Below are 21,484 nucleotides of genomic sequence, written 5' to 3'. Positions count from 1 at the left end.
ACACATTTGTGCATCAACGTTTGTACGCACAATTTAGTAACAAATTTGTGTGTACGCACTGTTTGTGAATGAGACCCACTGATATGAAACTATACAACATGGAAAGATACGATACGACACATTAAGATACAATAGGATACAATGTGACACAGTAAGACATGACAGACCAATACATGTTACGAATGAATATTTCATGACATAACACAACATAATAAAAGACACAACACTATAAGAAACAGGAAACAGTAAGACACTATACAACACGATACATTATGATACACAATGATTAAAAAAGACAGTACTACATGATACCACCATAGACTGTAAAAAAAAAAAAATGGACGTCATCTTGCTCAGCTCAAAGTGAGGTCTCCACAAAAACTGCTCCCCCTGGTGGCTGGCTGCACTATAGGTCAAAAATCCATCTCCCCAGTCATTCCAGATGGGCTGTGGTCAAACTTTAAAAAATAAAAACACCTGGTAGAAATGTTTCTCACGTCTGATTGTTGTGGTGATTTGAAGATATCATTTGGCTGTCTTGTATTCAGGCCCTAGTTTTTCTGAAAGGTTTCATTTTCATTAGTTATACGAGGTTAAAAACGAGGTTTTACGTCACGTTTTACGATGATTGACAGCTGACGTTCTCGTGTATTTTTTTCTGAGATTTTAAAATATGTCAGGAGGTAGAGTCAAGAAGTGATGTTGTAGTGAATTCTGCTCTTTTGCTCAAACGTATCAGCAGCAGGTGAGTGAAACTCTGGGTGAACAGGTGAGTTAAGAGCTGCAGCTCCCTCTCAGGTTTATTGCAGGTCATATACCTGAGAGGAGGTTTTAAAGGTGAGAGCAGACGGCAGCTGGCGTCACTGCAGGAGGAACCTGTCGAGGTAAAAACTGACTCTTCATATCTGAATCTGAAACTTCTGCTGTGGGATTATTTTATGTGTAATTTCACACAATCTGTCCTGATTTTTTATGAATTCATCTGAAATCAGATAATAATCAAATTCCTGTTGATGCAACCTTATTCCATTGTTTTTACAAAATCTTCAGCTGGAAACTTAATTCAAACTCTCTGCAAAGATAACCAATGTTTGGCTCCTGATATTTGAACAAAAAGTGAACATTATAAGTCAGAATTGAATAATTTCAAAGCTTTAACGAGCCAGTGTGAACGGACTAATTACAGGTAAAGTCTAACTTTCTGCTGACATGCATATCGTGGTTAACGTCCAAGAATCAACCGTTTGTGTCAATCCAACTTGATCAACTCAGTTTTAAAGCAAAATTTGGTGATTTGATGACACAAACTCATTCTTGTTGGTTGATATTAAACATTAGATCAGCTGATTTACCTCACCTGATCCTGAACACATGCTCTGTGTGTCCAGATGAGGTGGTGTGTTGCTGTCGTCCTGACGGTGCTGCAGCTCTGCAGCCCGGCGCTGCAGTCCGACCCTCTGCTCTACATCTCCCAGCTGCAGGACGGCCAGCTCAGACACAGTGAGTCTCATCAGAGCAGCACCTCCAGTTTTTGCATCAAACTGTCTGAAAGTAAAAGTTTTGAACCATAATTTCCGTCTCGTAGAGCCGTGGCTCAACCCTGCGCTGGAAGACGCCGTACCTTCCCGGGAAATCGCCAACACTCCTGAAATCAGAGACATCCCCACGCTTGACACGGCCTCACACTCCTTCCCCATGTTCGGCGAGTACACCAACCTGAAGTGGGTCACCTGGGACGGCTCCCTTCCAAACGGCGCCGTCGCCATCTTCAACGGCTACACCGAACGCAACGACTACGTCTGCAAAGTCAACTGTGAGGCCGGCTTCTACACGCCCAGCAAAGGGGACTTCTGCCAGTACCCGTACGCCGACAAGGAGTACAGGTCCTCCAAGTTTGAGCTGCTGGTCAACGTGGACCACTTTGAGTTCCTGCAGTGGGTTGAGGAGTCTTACGGATCGGTTCCTCAGTATGCCATCAAGACCTGCCCCAACTCAGACATCTACGTGGGGAAGAACAAGTACGGCCTCGGCAAAGTGGTGTCCCAGCACGAGGCCTTCTTCCTGCCCTATGAGGGCGAGGAGTACTGGTACAAGAGCTACCAGGTCCTGGCCATCAACAGAGAGAGCTACAGCCAGCACATCTCCCACGTGGAGTACGCCATCGACCAGATGGAGCTGTTCCACTACCCCCCCGAGGCCCTGAAGCTCGCCAAGGTCACCAACCTGGAGTGCAGCACCGTGGAGAAGACGGTGACCCTGGAGAAGAGCAGCTCCATGGAGAAGAGCTGGGACATCGGCAGAGAGACCCGCAACGGCTCCGTCTCCACCATGAAGGCCAAAGTCCCCATCCTGGGCCCGGGCACGGTGGACTTCACCAAAGAGCAGACGGTGACCTTCTCTGAGGGGACGACCATGGTGGAAACCATGAGCCACGCCGTCTCCGTGCAGCTGCAGGTCCCGCCGAACCACTCCTGCTCCGTGAGGATGGACGGCAGGAAGATGACCGCCGACATCCCCTTCACCGGGCGGCTGAGCAGGACCAACTACAACGGAGAAACCCACTGGACGTACATCACGGGGACGTACGACGGCGTGAACGTCGGAGAGATCAACGCTGTGGTGGAGAGATGTCAGCCGGTGCCGGACGCTGTTCCCTGCTTCAAAAACCAAGACTGATGAAGAGGCTGTCCAAGTCAAACTCAAACACGAGTGTTTAGAAATAAAGTACACTAAAATATTTAAGGAGTTGCTTCTTTTTTTTGTTTTAGTTTAACAAAAATGTTTCAGATCAGAGACAGTCAATCAAAAAAAAAGAAAAGACCCTAGTTACTAGGTTGGTACTTTTCAGTAGCTAAAATGTTGTATCGACAGAAATAGCTCCAAAATGTAAAAATAAAACAACACACAAACAGTTACATTTTCAGTTTTTATTTTATTTTATTTTATTTTTTTTTTTAATTTATTTATTTTTTATCATACATGATCAATTTTGCAGAAATAAATAGAAGGGGCTAATTCTTGTTAATGTTGAGCATTAATCTGAGCATAAAATTGTGCCAGATGGTCTTATTTTTATCTGTTGTTCTTAAGTAGGTTTATTGTGCTTTCAGCATTTTAATAGATAGATAGATAGATAGATAGATAGATAGATAGATAGATAGATAGATAGATATTAATAGAATAAAAAATGTACATAGAAAACATCATAACATTGGAAAATCAAGGACATTTTGATAAGTTACAGTTTAAAAAAATAAAAAATAAATTTTAAAAAACTTGCAAAACTGAAAAAAATGAAAAATATGCAGGGTTTTGCAAAAAAAAAAAATGAAGTTTCAAAAATTTGCATAAAACCCCCTTGATATTTCTGATAATTTGCCAATATTTCATTGATTTAAAAAAACGGTAGTTTTAAAAACTTGGAAAGACGGAAAAATGTTCAAAGATTTTGAAGTTTCAAAAATTTGCAAAAAAATAAAAAATAAAATAAAAATTAAATTTGTATAAATGTGCCAAAATTTCATATATTTGTAAAAAACAAAACAAAACAAAAAAACTGTAATTTTAAAAATTTGCTTAATTAAAAAAAAGGAATTAGGGAAATAATACATACTAACATAGTCATATGTCCTCTCTATATTCATTAATTATTACTTATTCTTTATTTTATTCTTAACTTAATAATATTAAATAATTCTGGACTGTGTTTTTCTTGCTGCTAATGTAAAATTCAATTAAAAATGCTCTATATTTTAAATTGTTAATTGCACAGTTTCGATGTGTTTCTCAGCCGCCACGCCAGATGGCGCTGCAGCCCCATAGAGTGAGAAATGATCATCCTTCTTTTTACTCGTTGGCGGTGTGTATGGCTGAGTTACTGTAACCTTTAAGACCATATGAAACAGTTTTATCAAAGATATAAACACTAATGTTATCCTCTTTAAGTTTAACTACAGAATAATACGGATTAATGTTCAGTTTACATTCACTGAATCCCGTTACGGGATCAGTCGAATGACTCCGGTGATCTTACGGTAAATACTCACAGCGAACGTGGTGTCCTGTCCTGAAATCCGTGTGAAAACATGTAAACTATAACAAAACGAAATGAGCTAACTTAAATTGATATAAGCCGATTGAAAAAGCTCCCATTTTTAAGCAAACTTTGTCTGTATTTGTCGCTTTTCCTGAAGAAGCTGTTGAACTTTGTCACGATGCGACGACTTTTAACGAGAATCATTAACCGGGTTCTGCTGACGGAGCCGTTCACACCAGCCATGGGGATGGAGGCTGAAATACACACACAGGGCCGCCGGAGAATGGTAAATATTCAACATCCTATCAAATACTGTATGTTAAATACATCGTGAGTTGATTAGTACTTCATTAAATCACACGAGCATCTTCGCTCAGAGGTTTGGTTTGACTGACGTCACCAAACTCCACTCAAAAATCCATCAACGCAAATTTGTTTTGGTTTCTGAAAAAATCTCTTTGACCTTTTGTCAGTTTAAATACATTTTCTTAAACAGTTTTAGCCACGTTTTAATTCGGCGTGAATAAAACAAAGATACGTTGAAGATTTTGTGTTAAATATGACATTTATAAAGTCATTATTGAGCCGGGCTGGTTAGTGCTCTGTTAACTATTCTGCTTGTGGTTGAGGGCTTTTCTGCTTAACAATCAGCCCCAGTTTTCTATTTATAAGCTGTGTAGTAATAAAACTTTTAATGAAGTCAGAGACACACACAAAGCAGACTTTGTAAATGTACTTTTAGATGTGTCGTGACTGTCTCTTTTTCTTTTTATTGCTTCTTTTTCTAGTATGAATACAACAGCATACAGAAAGCTGTGTATGTAGAGACAGGAAACAGTGTAGGCATGTGTTCACAGTCATAGAGCGTGAGTGAATAGAAAGTATCTCTGTTTACAGAGCTGTACCATCAGTACGAGGCATCAGCTGTTCTTCTGTGTGAGCTCAGTGTGTTTATTTCAGCCTCTTCTGCTCACAGGAAAACTTTCTGTAAAACTTTCTGTCCAGATTTCGTCTAGCACACAAGATAACCAGTTGTGCAGAAATCATACGCCCTTTTTGCTCTCTTGCATAAAAATTCACCTTTGGCTCCAACGCAGCTTCACCCTGATGATAACCTGGATATAACACAGTCAGAAACTTCTTGTAACTGTGTGTACATGTGTGTGTTTGTGCCTGCAGGTGGTGGGTCTGGGGAACCCGGGGATGGAGGGTACCAGACACAGCGTGGGCATGGCGGTGCTCGGCGCCCTCGCTGCCCGGCTTGGCGTTGCAGACCGTTGGCGAGGGGACAAGCACGTGTCGGGTGAGGTCATCGTGAGAGAGGTGGAGCAGACACATGTGGTGCTGCTCCGTCCCAGGCTGCTCATGAACATCAACGGGGTGTCAGTCGCCAAGGCAGGTGAGGTCACACACTCTGACTCTGTGTGTGCGTGTGTGTGTGTGTGTGTGTGTGTGTGTGTGTGTGTGTGTGTGTGTGTGTGTGTGTGTGTCAGTGGAGATGTCTGTTTGTTTGTTTTCTGTTGTATTGTATGAGGTAACGCGAGCTCAAAAACTCTCACCTCTTTATTCCCTCCTCCAACTTCTTCAAAAATATCAATCTTAAGTTTTTGAAAAGTAGAAATAAAAGTTTTTTAACGGCAGATTTTGAAGGAGCAAATCAGGGGTCTGTATCCTTTACTTTCATAGGAGCTGTTTAGCCTGCGCTCACCTGGAGTAAAGTCATTCAGGAGCCACAAAATCTACTTTATCTTCACAGTAAAGACGAAAAAAAGTGGATAAACATCTATACATAGTTAAAATTTAGTGAATAATTATCTAAACGAGAAGCGTTTTGTGTTTAAAAATGTGTACATGTGATGTCTGAGTTTTTTGTTTTTTATAAACTTGCAATACTTTTAAAAAATATTAACAAAAATTGGTAAATAAATATTCTAAATATATGTGATTTTATCATTTTAATATATTGGTAAAATTTAGGACATATTGATAAGTTGGAATTTTTTTTTACAAAAAAAAAAGGGATTTCAAAAACGTGCAAAACTTGTCAAGTACTGAAAAATCAGAATAAAATACAAAAAAAATTGCAGAAAAATGCCAAAATTTTGAAAAAAAAAAAAAAAAAAAAAAATTGGAATTTCTGAAAAAAAAATTGCCTAAATTCTGAAAATAATAATAATAATAATTTTTTGAAATTATTTAAAAATATTGCAAAAATTCTGAAAATGATAATAATAATAATTTTTTGAAATTTCAAAAAAAAAAATGCCATAATAATGAAACAAAATTGAAATTTCCAAATAGAAATTGCAAAAATTACTAAAAAAAAATAATTGAAATTTCTTTAAAAAATTGCCATAATTATGAGAAAAAAAAAATCAAATTTTGAAATTTCTAAAAGAAAATTCCCAAAATTTTATAGGTTGGCAAAGAATGTTATTTCCAAAAATTTGAAAATTACAGCAAAAAATAAAACAATTTAAACAATTAGCAGAAATGGGCATGAATGAAAAGAAATTCAAAATTTTAATAATTTTCAAAATCTTGAAAAAAAAGGATTTTTTTCTCCTAAATTAAAAAATGTTTAAGTAATTGAGTTTCAAAAAATTTCAAAAAGTTATTAAAAAAAAAAGCCAAAATCTTGCCATGCCATTTGAAAGCGTTATTGCAAGATGTGATGCATATTTGGTTCAACAAAATGTTAACAAATGATTTTATTTAGTGCCTGTGTCTGTAGTCATCAATACCCTCTGTAAGAAAAATAACTATTCTTTATTTCAATCATGTTTTTTAAAGCTGAAGACCCTTGTTCTTAATAAACTGATACGTGTGATTTGTAAATATTTGCATTGTGTGTGTGTTTGTTTCTCTGCAGCTGGTAAATATGGAATCAGGCCTGAAGACATCCTGCTGGTCCACGATGATCTGGACAAACCTCTGGGGAAAATCGCCATCAAACACGGAGGAAGTGCCAGGTCGGTTATCTTCATGTTTGATGCTTATTCATCCTTTTATCTTCCAACGGTGCACGAATGCTGAATCTTAAAAAGCTTTATTATTTTGATGTTAGAGACTAAATCCTGTTTAAAAAAGAAGCTGAAGATTCAAACCTGCCTCAGTAATCTGTGTTTACTCTCCTCAGAGGTCATAACGGCGTGAGATCCTGTGTGGAGTGTCTGCAGACTGATGTAAGTGACCGCTGAGTCACACACTGTTTGTTTCTAACGTAGTCACTACTTTAAATTATTTTATGGTCATTTTTATTGTTTTGTCTCAGTGTTTGATGGTAAGATGAATTCAGAGCACGTTAAAAGAAACAGAACCTAACACTGTCCTCCCTCAGGTGATGCCCAGACTGCGGGTCGGGATCGGACGTCCCACAGAGAAAAGGTCCGTGGAGCGGCACGTCCTGGGTCGCTTCTCCTCTGAAGAGAAAAAGGTTCTGGACTCTGTTCTGGTCCAAAGTGTGGATCTCCTCCTCTCCCAGCTCTCCCAGCAGGACTCCCAGCAGGACTCCCAGTCCCCCTCCTCACCTGCAGGGGGCAGAGCAGCAGCACAGAAGAGGAAGGAGACGGAGCTCTCGGCTTCTCCGGCTGAAGTCGCTGATGCTGCGTCTCAGAGCTGAATCCAAGAAGAGGAAAAACAAACTTTACAGATAAATGACTTCAGGTGGGACGGTTTTTATTTGAGGAAACAGAAAAAGATCTGAGCAGAGAGAAGTTTCTACCTCTCTGATGACGTGTGTGAACTTATTTAAGATAAAGTTTTTCAAATGAAGAAGAGATCAGTTTGACAGAAAACATCTTGGGTTTGTTCAGGACATAACACGTGACTCATCCTCAGATTTAAAGTGTCTAAAGTGTTTTTCTATTTTATATCATGATGAATAAAAAGGTCTGACCAACACGAGAGGAAGTGTGTATTTTGGAGATTAACGACAGTATCAGTCCCGTTTTTGTCAGAGGAGTTTGGTTTCTCAGCTGTTTGGTTAGAAACTAAATCATCCAAGAGTTTTGCTAGTCGAAGTGTTTCGTAGCTCTTGTGTCGCAGCAGCAATCAAGAAAACCAAAGTAAGAAAGTGTATAGAAAGTGTAAAAAGCTCCATAAGAAAATAGATGCTGACAGCTTGTCCATCATTGTCCAGTCAGCCAGCCTCCACCTCCACAGGGTCCAGGACTGAGCTTCTTCAGCAGTCTGTTCAGTCTCTGTCTCCTGGATCCTGTATCCTAGCATGATGCTACTCTGTCCTCTGGTATTCCCTCTGTTGCTGGGTTAGCACAGCTAGCTCGTCCATCTTATTGGAGATAGATCTTACGTTCCCAATAACGATGGATGTCGTCACTTCTTAGCTCACACCTGAGAACCAGCATGTCGTCCTCACCTCTTTCTCCTCACCTTGTGGGAAACATCCGGCCTTGCACCAGTTAGCATTGACATACTACAGGCTGCTAACAGCTGATTTCACATGTAAACAATGCAGCCATGGTTACATGTAGGATATCCAGACAAATACAGGAGAAAAGTAGTAAAAATATCACTGAAGACACAAAAAGTTTGGTGTCCATGACCAACAGATGAGCCAAACATGAGACTCTGGGCCAGAAGGTGGCGCTTGGCAGTCCAGTTGAAACAGATTCTCCTGTGTAATTAAACAAAGGCTTTATCTGTGTAAGGATCTTTTCTGTTATTGTATACATTCTATTCCATCTTATTCTATTTTTTCTGACAGTTTCTGCCTCTGTGGCAGAATTTACAAAGAGCTCACCTGGATTAAAGTCATTCAGTATCCCCAAAATCCACTTTATCTTTGCAATAAAAGGAAAAAAAGAGGATATAATTCTATACATATAAACGTCTGGTGAATTATTTCTTAAAAAAAGTTTTATGTTTATAAATCTGTACATGTGACGTCTTGGTTTTTTTATGTTTAATAAATTTGCAAATATTTTTAAAAAATTACAAAAATTTTTTTGTTCAATTAAATATCACAAATTTAATTAATTTGCAAAATTTAAGACATTTCAAAAAAGTTGCCACATTTTTCCAATATTTTGAATTGTTAAAAAAATTCAAAATATTTGAAAAAATTTGCAAAAATTTGCAAAAGTTCTAAAAAAGTGTAGAAATTTTAAAAATTTGCAAAAATTTAGAAACTCAAAAAATTTCAAAAATAAAACATTTGAAAAAAATAATAATTTTAAAAACTTGCAATATTTACAAAAAATTATTAATTTCAGAAATTTCCATTATTAAAAAAATTATCAAATTTAAATAGTTTGTAAAAAAAATTGCAAAAATTAAAAAAAGAAAGAAAAGAAAACAAACACTCTAAAAAGGGATTCTTTTTTCTAACTTAACAAAAATGTAATAAAGTTGAAATTAAAAAAAATTCCCAAAATCTTGCCTTTTTCGTGAAAGCTCTATTGAAAGAGGTGATGCATATTTACAAAAATAAAAAATAAACATGTAACACTTTGCAAAAATTCTAAAACTTAAAATTTAAAAAACTAGCCAATATGTAGAATTTTTACATTTGCAAAAATTTAGAAACTCAAAATTTTTTCAAAAGATCATACATTTAAAAAAATATATATTGTAAAAAATTGGCAATATTTACAAAAATATATAAATTTCAGAAATTTGCATTATTAAAAAAATATCGAATTTAAATGGTTGGTAAAAAAAATGCAGAAATTAAAAAAAGACAGAAAACAAAACAAACACACTAAAAAAGGGATTCTTTTTTTCTAAATTAACAAAAATATCATAAAGTTGAAATTTTAAAAAATTCTTGCCTTTTTCGTGAAAGCTCTATTGCAAGAGGTGATGCATATTTACAAAAATAAAAAATAAACATGTGCAACACTTTGCAAAAGTTCTTAAACTTTTAAAATTTAAAAAACTTGTCAAGATGTAGAATTTTTATAAATTTGCAAAAATTTAGAAATTCAAGAAAATTGCAAAAATTTCATAAATTTGAAAAAAAAAAATCAAAAATTTGCTACACTATAAGAAATTATATATTTTTTTAATAATGTTGTTAGACACTCTGAATAAAAATCAAAGGCACATAATCCTAGATTTTTTAATCAGAAGCAGCAACTTTGTCACTTCCTGCACAGCCTCCAGACTCCATCAAGAAAACTTTGACTTTACTCCCAGATCATGGAGCTGCTTGGCCGTCACTGCCTCATACAGGAAGTGTGTTAAAGACATTGTTTGTCATGTTGTTGTGGAGGAAAATTAAAAATCACACAGGGACAGAAACTAAAAAACAAAGCAATGACCTCCAGGAGGTTTACGAAGAACTCTGAGGGGAGGAAACTCTGCGTCTACCATCCGTCTTTGGGCCTGTGAGGTTTGTCTTGTTTGGTACCTGCTCGGCTCCTGTGTGTTTGCAGTTTGTGAGCACGCTCTGAGCTTTAATTAGAAGACGTAAATCTCCAAAACGAGTCAGGAGTCAAACAAACCCCTCCGTCCTGAAGCTTCATTCATCGTCTTTTGAAAGTGTTCGAGCGTCACAGGAAACATACGCTTCTCCTCACACGCCGCTCTCCTCCATCTTGTCCTCACTGTTGTGGCTCTTTTGGATAAAAACATATTGATTTCCCCTTCCGATTGTCACACTAATTACACTCTTCATCAATTAGCTGTCTTTAATGAGTTGCATCCAGTCAAGAGGCGCAGTGCGTTCTCACACTGCAGAGAAAGGCCCAGGAGGGAGGAGGCTTCGGCGGGGGGAGGTGGCGGACAAAAAAAGCCAGAAAAGAGCCAGAAAAGAGCCAGAAAAGAGCATATAAACCAGCGGAAAGAGGCCGACGAGCCGCTGAATGAGGGAAATCAATACAAAGGAGGCCGCTAGATTGCGATGGAGGGCTGAAGAAGAAAGGCAGCGAGAAACAAAAGGAGCCAAACATTGTTTAGAGCCGGTTTGTTTGAGGCCTTCTGTCCTGCTGTAGCTCACAGCCACAATAGCTGCAGGGACACACTCGTGGACACGAGGAGGAGGAGGGGGCTCAAAGGAAGCCTCTCCACACACATACACACACACACACCGTGAACACCCCCTCCTTCGTTGGTTGACCCCGTCGAGCCACCCCTCGCCTTCATCAGGCCACTTTCCCAGCCTCCGCTCTCCGGTCAGCTTTAGGAGGCTTCAGCAGCCGCTTCAATAACTTTTCTTCTCCAGGGGTCAGAGGTCAGCGCTGGGGCCGGACAACTGGCTCTTTAGAGGAGACCCTAAATTTATTCAGGAATGGACCCCCAACCTTCCCCCAGCGCTCTGTGGCCCGGTGGAGCTGGGCTGAACACTGGCCCCGTGGGGGGTCTTCCCACAGATGTGCTAACTCTGCAGGAGCAGCCGACAGGCCCCTGACTCCACTCAGACCAGGAGAGCTCGTTAAGAGAGGCTGCGTTCAAACAGACACACATTTACTTTATTAAAGCTGGATCAGTTCATACTGACGGCTTCAGGTGGGACTGAGAGACCGTCTGAAGATCCTGAAATCTGGGATCAATGAGGTCTTTCCCTGATGATCCAACATGAACATATCTCTGTTAGAGCTGTGGGGACCAGGATTGAGTTTTGGTATCAGGGTTGTTTGGGGTTTTCATTGACAGAATCAAACTAACTTCAAGTTTTCTCCAAATTTAAAATCTACAACAGAAGTAGGAGGCATGAAAATGGTTAACGAACCAGTACTTATTAATAATCCAGAGGTTTGCAACCTTAAGTATCCTCACAAAAAAGATAAAAAAGTGGATACAATTCTAAACACAGTAAAAATCCAGTGACTTATATGAACAAGAAGTTTTTGTGCTTATAAATTTGTACATGTGCCGTCTTAGTTTTTTATTTAAATTACATTTGCAAATTAAAAAAAAATCACAAAATATATATATATTTTTTAAAAACTTAATATCACCACTAACATTAATCTAAAAAATTTAAGACATTTCAAAAAGTTGCCACATTTTTAAGAAATTTTGAAATTTCAAAAATGTGCAAAATTTTTCAAAAACAAATGTGCAAAAATTCTAAAAATTTTCAAATGTTAAAAAAAATTGTAAAAATGTAGAAATTCAAAAAACTTCATAAATTTACAAAAAAAATCATCTTAAAAATTTGCTTAATTTAAAAAAATGTATAAATTTTAGAAATCTGCAAAATAAAAAAAAATGGAACTTAAATAATTTGCAAAAATTTTCAATAAATTAAAAATATATATTTGCTTAAATTGTAATAAATTATCAAAATCTTAAAAAATGAAGAATTTTTTTTTCTTAATTTGAAAAAAAAAAAAAAACTAAAAAAAATTGAAATTCAAAACCATGCTTTAATCTTCTCCTTCCATTTGAAAGCCTCGTTGCGAGAGGTGATGCATGTCTACTGATGGCAGAGGTTTCTATCGGGAACCATAAGTTTTAACTAAAGGCTGGCGCACATTACAGGATTCCTCAAACCTTCACACATTTAGAGAGCACACACTTTTTGTTAAAGACAGATTACACAGATCTCTCTCTTCTGGTCTTAAAAAAAGAAAAACGATTTTGGAAAAAGTTGTGATGAGGTGTGTATGTGGGCTCCGACCTGACAAAATCATTCTGAACACACCCCACACCACAGGACGATCACACACCATGTGATTTGAAAACATCAGACAATCAGGCCTTTGCTGGCTTTGATTGAAAGGAGGAGATCAGGACAAAAATCAGCCCCATGATCCTGGAGTGTGTACCTTAGAAACACTGCATTTCCAGTCGATTTTAACAAAGAGCTACATGCTAATCCCAAATAAGACGAACTGCTGAAAGTCTTCCATCATTGCTCTTTGTTTACTGTCACATTTTTTTTCTTTGTTGGATTTATTAGCACGTCTCAGACACAGACTGTACAACTCGTGGATGTAGTCTCCACGATGTAACCTGTCGGTTTCTGAAACTGATTTTTGAAGCAGATCGGCTATCACAGCCATATTAGAAGTGAGGGGTGCTTCGAGTACAGCTATAGGGCGCCCCCATCAGTGGCTTGAGCTGAGCTCTGCCTCTGACTGGTTGAGCTTGCGATCTTAATATCCCCAAAACTGCAGAGTCAGAAAGTTCATGCCAGTCACTATGAAGATAATTAACTTACCAAATCCAATCAAAATCAATTTTTTTAATACGTTGGCTCATCTCATCCAGCACCACTCTGTTGTGCACTCCGTCGTCCTCTAAGTTCAGTTAGCACGTTTAGTTTCAGAGTATAAATTTAGTTGCTCCACGTACTCTACCAAGCTTTGACAATTCAGTATTTCAGAAGGTTTAGTCTAGAGTTGAGTGTCTCAGACTATCAACTGCGGCATCTTATGCCTACACTTCCTGATTCACGCTGAATCCAGGAATGTGATTGGTCAATCCACTCACCGCGAGATCTACAAATAACGCAAGATCTAATGTAAAACGAGAATTAATACAGAATTTGAGAACAAACAAAGTAGAACCTCAACTCGATGCACATCCACCTTTACAAAGTGTGATAAATAGTGACCTGGGTTACACATGGGTGATCACTCCATCTGCCTCTCTTCTTACCCTGATGGCACATCACTCTGGAACAGGGTCAGTCTGGACTCATCAGACCACATGACCTTCCTCCATTTCTTCCTGGAAGACGATGGGTCCCTGCTATCCTTCCAGTTTTTAATAATGCGTTGGACAGTTCTTCACCCAGGTTTAGTAGTTTCTGCAGTCTCTTTAGATCAGGGGTGGCCAACCTGTGGCTCGCGAGCTGCATGTGGCTCTTTGGCTTTCAGTGTGCGGCCCTTCGATCCACTCATAAAACTGATATATTGTTGCAAACATTGGGATCAGTACTGATCAATACTTGGGTGACGAGATTGATACTTAAGTTTCAGTTTCTTTTCTCTACATGTGCTCCTCTCAAATTCCTCATGTGCTCGTAGATAGATAGATAGATAGATAGATAGATAGATAGATAGATAGATAGATAGATAGATAGATAGAAAATAGATAGATAGATAGATAGATAGATAGATAGATAGATAGATAGATAGATAGATAGATAGATAGATAGAAACATAGATAGATAGATATAGATAGATAGAAACATAGATAGATAGAGATAGATAGATAGATAGATAGATAGATAGATAGATAGATAGATAGATAGATAGATAGATAGATAGAAACATAGATAGATAGATATAGATAGATAGATAGATAGAAACATAGATAGATAGATAGATAGATAGATAGATAGATAGATAGATAGATAGATAGATAGATAGATAGATAGATAGATAGATAAATAGATAGATAGATAGACAGAAGGATAGATAGATAGATAGATAGATAGATAGATAGATAGATAGATAGATAGATAGATAGATAGATAGATAGATAGATAGATAGAAAATAGATAGATAGATAGATAGATAGATAGATAGATAGATAGATAGATAGATAGATAGATGGATAGATAAATAGATAGATAGATAGACAGAAGGATAGATAGATAGATAGATAGATAGATAGATAGATAGATAGATAGATAGATAGATAGATGGATAGATGGATAGATAGATAGATAGATAGATAGATAGATAGATAGATAGATAGATAGATAGAAGGATAGATAGATAGATAGATAGATAGATAGATAGATAGAAGGATAGATAGATAGATAGATAGATAGATAGATAGATAGATAGATAGATAGATAGATAGATAGATAGATAGATAGATAGAAGGATAGATAGATAGATAGATAGATAGATAGATAGATAGATAGATAGATAGATAGATAGATAGATAGATAGATAGAACATCTTCTCCTTGGCCCGGCAGTGTATTTCAAGACCGGAGATCTGCCTGTTTTCAAAAGTTTGCAGCTGAAATGCAACAAAACTTTTGCGTTTCATCCTAAAACCATTGTTGTGTAAACGGCTCCAAAGTTTCAGGGGTTGAATCTTATTAATTCAGAGATTTACTTTCATTGACTCTGACTCTTCCCCTTTCTTTTAAATTTGACTTCTTGTGTTGTTGTTGTTGTTGTTGTTGTTGTTGTTGTTGTTGTTGTTGTTGTTGTTGTGGTGTGTTGGTCTGAGCAGAGGACCTCTCTGTGTGCTTGGTGTTATTTTTATCTGCTGGCCTTCGGCTGCTCCTCATTACGTTTCAGTAATTCGTCTGCAGGGACGGAGCCGTAATGTATTTTATCTCTCTGTGTTACTGTAATGCTCCAGCAGGGACCTGTAGTGTCTTTCATTATCTCTCCAGCTTCTTTTTTCAAGGCGTCTGTGTGTGTTTTCTCTGCCTTTCCCATGGCACGGTGTGTTACAGTGAGTCCAGCCCGTCAGGGATCCTTTTCTCATCCTCTTCTTTCCGATGAGTAAGCATTAATAACGCGTCCTTCTCCCCTTTCATCGCCGTAATCTCCAGTGATCTCGGGCCTCCCGCACTAAATTATTCCTACAGGGCCGTGAAAAGGCAGCAGCGGGGCCCTTTAAGAGGCAAATGAGCATCCAACGTGCGGAGATGTTCCCAGAGACGGAAACGTTAGCTCAGCCTACAGAGGCGAGCCGGGCACAGAGGCTCTGACATGTCCACCGTCGCCCTGAAGCCTGCTGGGTAATTTATCCTTTAACCCCTTGTCTGGCTGTTTGCTCTGGGCTTTAGGCTCACGAGGAGTGAGGCGCTGGAAAAGTGTTGGATTATCACCCGGGGATCAGGGATGGAGGTCTGAGAGGAACCACACACACCAGATCCTCTTTGGATTTTCAGTTTCAGGAAACAGATACAGAAAATACAGATGACCTTTTGATTTTTCTTGTAGTTTCTGATCACTCAGTCCAAGCTAACATCTTCTGACTCAGACTGCAGATCTTTGACGTCAACGTTTAGATCATTTTTAGCCTCCTTGACCTGAAAAGTGGAGTTTAAGATCTCTTAAGTCCTGTTTCTGGTCCGGTACGGATCAGTAAAGCCTGATTCTGTTTGTGCATCCACAGCTAAATCTAGCTACCAATAGCCGCATCAGCTACGCAATAGCGTGACAGCACAGCAGTGTGACACAGCATACCACGCTAATAAAACCAACGAAGAAGAAAAGCAGGACACAGGGCAGCAGTTTTGTGCTGTTTGGTACAGTGGCGAATTGCATTCACTTAAAAAATAAATCCCTTTCAATTTACGACAGAACTGTCTCATAAAAACATGAATTTGTTTGTTTTTGATTTCCCTTTTTTTATGTGATACAATCTCCTAAAAACATGATTTCCCATGATGCTCCGCTGCGTGACTTGTCGCAAATCAGAGGTGTAGGGTCAGTATGGGCAAGGTAGGTTTTTTAATGTGTCTCAATTAACAGTTACATGTTTCATGTTTCTTTATCGAGGTGACGATTAAAGATTTTCAGGAATTCCTTTACTTTTCAGATTCCTGTTTTTAAAAGACAGTAGCTCGCAAAAACACAAAATTATAAAATAAATAAATTCCTGTTTTTATGAAAAAGTATCTAATAAAAACGGCAAAAGTTAAAAAAAAATACAAATTAAAATAATAATATAATAAGAATCCAGTTTTTAATGAGATAATTATGTATTCTATATATAATCAAAATCAAGTGATTCGTTATTTAAAGAAGTTTTTTTTTAATTAATAAAATTCTACATGTGACGTCTTATATTTTTATTTTCATTCATTTGCAAAAATTTGCAAAAATTCAAAATTTAACAAGGTTTGCAAAAATGTAAAAAAACAAAAACAAAAAAAAAACAAATTTACAAAAATAAAAAGCACACTGAATTAAAAACATTTGAAAGTTTTGGGACATTTCAAAAAAAGAAAAACTTTAAAAATATATATATATATTTGTCAAAAACAACAACAACACATTTTTCCAGATTTTAAAAATTTGTAACAATTCTAACACATTTTTAAATTTCAAAAATTTGTGATATTTCAACTTTTTTTTAATTTCATATTTTTGCAAAATTTTTGTCAGAGAAAGCATCACTGACTTTTTTTTTTAATTAATACAATTTTACATGTGACATCTTAAATTTATTTTCATAAATTTGTAAAAGTTTGCTAAAAATCAAAACTAAACAAGGTTTGCAAAAATGTAAAAAAAATAAAATAAAAAAAGAAAAAGAATAGAAAAAGAAAAGAAATTTAAAAATTTGCAAGAAAAAAAAAGTTAAAGTTAAAACTTTTGAAAGCTTTGGGACATTTAAAAAAAAAAACTTTAAAAAAATCGTTTTTTTCCAAGTTTTAAAGATATGTAAGAATTCCAAAACCTTTTTAAATTTCAAAAATTTGTAACATTGCCACTTTTTTTCAATTTCAAAATTTGGAAGAAAAAATTTCGGAGAATGCATCAGAGAAATTAACCGTTTACACTGAAACCCTGCTTTGAACCAGACTTTTAACTGTGTTAATATTACCTTTTTAAATGGGTGTGTATGTGGTTTCTGGAGCTTTTGGGACCAGCCTCCAGTGGACACCTGAGGAACTGCAGTTTCCCCATGATTATTAATGTGATCCCTCTTTAACTCAGAATCCTCTGAGCGCTGAGTCTCTGTGATCAGTGATCAGTATGGACTGATGGAGAGGATCAATACTCAGTGTTAGCTCTGACCTCCTGTTCACCTCCTCACTGCTCCGTCTGCGTCTCACCAACGACAGGAGTCAGGACCAGATTTATGGGCCCAGCAGGTCTGAACAGACGGGGAGATGAGTCTGACTGTTTTTAATCTAAACGTTCAGATCTTTTCTTCCAACATGAGAAACATTTTCAGATTTTATTTTTTCAGAATTAAATGTTCCTGCATGTTTGTGAAACTAAAAGCTGCATTGATCCCATGAAGGTGATTTAGCCCTGAGTCCCATCCAGGGAGTCGTTAGCTTAGCTTAGCACAAAGACTGGCTCTAAAGGGAAACTGTTAGCATAGAGTCCCATTTTCACAACAAATAAGCCACTTGTTGTGCAATATCTTTTTTTTTTAAGCTACAGTGTGTAGTAAGTCTAGATTAAACCACCCCTGGTGAAGCTATGGTGGCCTGTAAGGACAAAAAGCTCCAGTGATGTACGAAAAGTCACATTCTCTGTTTGTCGTCTTCTTTATCTCCCAGCTGATTTATTCCACAAAAACACATCTGTTACTAGTTTGTCCCTGCTGTGCTGCCGTAGAAGCAAGACGGCCTGCAGAGAAGCAGAGCCGCAAATACAAAACACTAAATTATTTTTATATTTAGATGATCTTGATTCATTTGAACACACTAATGAAAATTATTCTCCATTCTTTAGTTTTCTTTTTTTTTTTTTTTAAATAAGGTTAAATAAAACATCAGCCACACTTCAAAATGAGTTCAAGTTACTTTTTCTGCTCAGTTTACTTATTTATTATTATTATTATTTTTATTATTATTATTATTATTATTATTATTATTATTATTATTATTATTATTATTATTATTATTTTTCCACATCTTCTTTTTTTTAAATCAAAACTTTCTAATTTCACTCAATGAACCTGAATAATAAACATTATTTATACATCATAATGGATCTAATTTAACCAGAAATATCCAATGTTTTGTTTCAAAGCCTTTATCAATTTTTATATTTATTTTTTTTTAAAATTTATGATTTATTTATTTATTACTTTTCCAATATAACTTTTTTCTTTTTTTACATTTAATAAAACATAAGATAATAAATAAGAATCTGAGTCAAAGATACATTTTCTGCTCAGTTAACTTTTTTTTTGTTGTTGTTGGTGTCGTTGTTTTTCACAGCTCCTTTTTTTTTTTAAATTATCACTTTCCAATTTCACTCAATGAACCTGAATAATAAACATTATTTATACATCATAATGGATCTAATTTAACCAGAAATATCCAATATTTTGTTTCAAAGCCTTATTCGATTTTTTTTAGATTTTTATTTATTTATGTTTTTATTTAATTTACAATTTAGGTTTTTTTTTTTTTTTTTTACATTTAATGATAAATAAAAAATAAATTAATAACTCTTTTACTTTTTTTAATAAAAAAATGAACAGTATTTAATTTAATTACATGAAAAGTCTTATATAATTTCATTTTAAACACAAATTATATAGGGAAGAAAATTGTCTCATGAAATTAAACATTACAATTCAATTAAATATTACACAGAAAAATTAATACGACTCATTTTCTTTACCATTATGAACTAATATTATTGAAAACAGATTGGATTTAGATTTTTTTTATTTTATTTTATTTATTTTTGGGGAGAAAAAAAATCTTTGAGTTAAATTAAATTGATATCTCCATTGATATTTTTTTTTCCTGTTGTTGTTTTCCCACCATCACATCATCAGTGAGGGAAGCCTCTGACTCCTGCTGCAGCTGAGAGCAGGGAGACGTCATCTCAGGGTGTGTGTGTGAGTGTGTGTGTGAGTGTGTGTGTGAGAGCAGAGTGTGTGTTAACAGGGTTTTGATTGTAACTGAAATCGAAGAAAAAGAAAAAGAGAAAAGAGGAAAAATAAGAGCGTTGTTCCTTTAAGAGCTCCCTCTCTCTCCGTGCAGATTCATTACTTCTCCTCCTCCTCCGTCTCCTCCTCCTCCTCCTCCTCCTCCTCCTCCTCGGGGCACAATGGGCATTTATCATCCTCCCCGCCGTGTGTGTGTGTGACTGTGTGTGTTTATTCAAATCTCAGTACCATGAGCGGACCGGCCCCACTCCCGAGCTCTCTCCCGGTGACACGGACGCACCGACCGGGGCTCATTGTTGGAGGAGCCCCAGAAAAAGCCCCCGGAGCCGGCCAGATGAGCAGGAGCAGCAGGAGGAGCCGGAGCCGGAGGAGGTGGTCGCGGTGCTCCTCCGTCCTCCGTGTGACCATCCGCGGGGAGCAGCCAGCCTCCCTGCCTCCATCATGAGCCTGTTTTCCGGCCGCTGGAGCAGCCTCCTGGATGTACCCGCGGAGGAGGAGAAGCAGGAGGAGCAGGTGCACCAACCTGCAGCACGTTTCCTCTTTGCCTCTGCAGGTTTGTTGCGCTGAAAGATGGTTTAGTGGCATCTTTTTTGGAGCTTTTTGAGGGGGAGGAGGGGGACTGGAGGGGTGAGGAGGAAGGAGGAGAGGGATGCGTCTGAACAGGTGCAGATATGGCGGAGAGAGGAGTTTGGATTCCCGGGATTTCCCCTCTCTCTCTCTCTCCTCTGAACTCGGCGCCTCGGCGTGCGCGGATCCTGCTCCGGCTCCGGCTCCGGCTCCGGCTCCGGCTCTGGGATCGCGTCTGATAAATTGGAGAGCTGCTAATTAGCCTCTGTAATTGGATAATACGGCTGGTGTGTGTGTGTGTGTGCAGTGTGTGTGTGTGTGATGCTCACTTCACTTTGAGCTCAAGGAGACTCTCTTTGGGCCTGTTCCTCCTCATGTCTGCGTAAAGTTGCTCCTCTTTGTGTCCTGAGCTCTAGCTGCTGATTGTCCAAACGCAATTCTTGTGAAATCTCAAACCCAAACCGAGAATTGTGCCTGGACATCTGTTGCTGGAAACTCCTGCACTTCCTCCTTGAAGACTCTCCCTCTCTCTCTTTTTCTTTCTCCTCCGCTTGCTCCTCATTTGGTTTATTTTACGCACATCCTCATCCTCCTTTTCCTTCCTTTAAACTCACATTATCCGTTTTGTTTCTGTTCCAGGGCCTCTCTGAGGGCCACGGTCTCTCCCCTGCTCATCTTAATTGGACTCTAATCAGCTCCTTAATGAACTTTAATTCTCCAAAATGGCGCATTTTATCTCCTTTCAGCGGGGAAGTGGAGCAGAAAAGCTGAAAGTCTGCCTCGGAGCTGGCTCCGGCCTGCAGGAGGAGGAGGAGGAGGAGGAGGCCAGGCGCGGAATAAAGACTGATAATTAAGTATTTTAAGAGCTGGCCCGTTTTTTCTCACTTGTTGGAGTGAAACTAATATTTCGCAGCTCCTCTCTTTCTCCTGCAGAAAAAAAAAAAACTCTGTGTGACGGTTTATTGTCGCTCCACTGCAGAGCTTTTGTTGCCGCCTTTTGTTGCCGTTTTGGGGATTATAATTTGCATAATTCTTCAGGAATGTATCATTTTAATTTTGTTTAACAAACCGTGACCTCTTCCAGGCCCTTTATCCCTTCAGACAGGATGCGTTACAAGCCAATAAAGAGCAGCTCGTTTGTTCTGATCCTGATGTTGATGAATAATAAAGAATTCAGTCCTGATCTCTGGAAGCATCACATTATTTTCATTATTTCCCATCTTTGTCCATCTCTGCTGTCCGTGTTTCACCTCATCTGCTCTCAGGTTTTTAAGGTTTTAATCTGCTTTGTTGGTGCAAAAGTTCTGCAGCTGCAAGAAATGAAACATGCATGAAATTAAACATTTATTTTTATTTTCCTTAGAGGTTTTTAAATCTCACGTTTTGAGCTTTGACTCAAAAA

General features: G+C 37.6%; 2 protein-coding genes across 3 annotated transcripts; both read left to right on the top strand.

Moving 5' to 3' along the window:
- The first annotated feature begins 814 nt into the window (after positions 1–814).
- Positions 815–2,676, top strand: LOC141790008 (natterin-3-like). Its single transcript, XM_074669637.1, has 3 exons — positions 815–884; positions 1,389–1,500; positions 1,586–2,676. Exons 2-3 carry the CDS (start codon positions 1,389–1,391, stop codon positions 2,674–2,676), a joined length of 1,203 nt encoding a protein of 400 aa, XP_074525738.1. The 5' UTR covers positions 815–884.
- A 1,155-nt stretch (positions 2,677–3,831) lies between these two features.
- ptrh1 (peptidyl-tRNA hydrolase 1 homolog) lies at positions 3,832–8,351 on the top strand. Of its 2 annotated transcripts, none has more exons than XM_074670638.1 (6): positions 3,832–4,034; positions 4,194–4,322; positions 5,216–5,435; positions 6,909–7,008; positions 7,176–7,221; positions 7,377–8,351. In XM_074670638.1, exons 2-6 carry the CDS (start codon positions 4,215–4,217, stop codon positions 7,656–7,658), a joined length of 756 nt encoding a protein of 251 aa, XP_074526739.1. In that variant the 5' UTR covers positions 3,832–4,034; positions 4,194–4,214; the 3' UTR covers positions 7,659–8,351. The 2 variants fall into 2 exon arrangements, with proteins under 2 accessions (XP_074526739.1, XP_074526738.1); XM_074670637.1 differs by having other exon boundaries at positions 4,197–4,322; positions 7,377–8,347.
- Positions 8,352–21,484: the final 13,133 nt, after the last annotated feature.

This window comes from Halichoeres trimaculatus, unplaced genomic scaffold (assembly GCF_033239565.1).
Source record: "Halichoeres trimaculatus isolate MK-OKI-2021-1 unplaced genomic scaffold, fHalTri1.1 fHalTri1_scaffold_5, whole genome shotgun sequence".
NCBI lineage: Eukaryota > Metazoa > Chordata > Actinopteri > Labriformes > Labridae > Halichoeres > Halichoeres trimaculatus.
The sequence above is the reverse complement of the archived record's forward strand: the minus strand, read 5'-3'. Positions and strand labels throughout refer to the sequence as shown.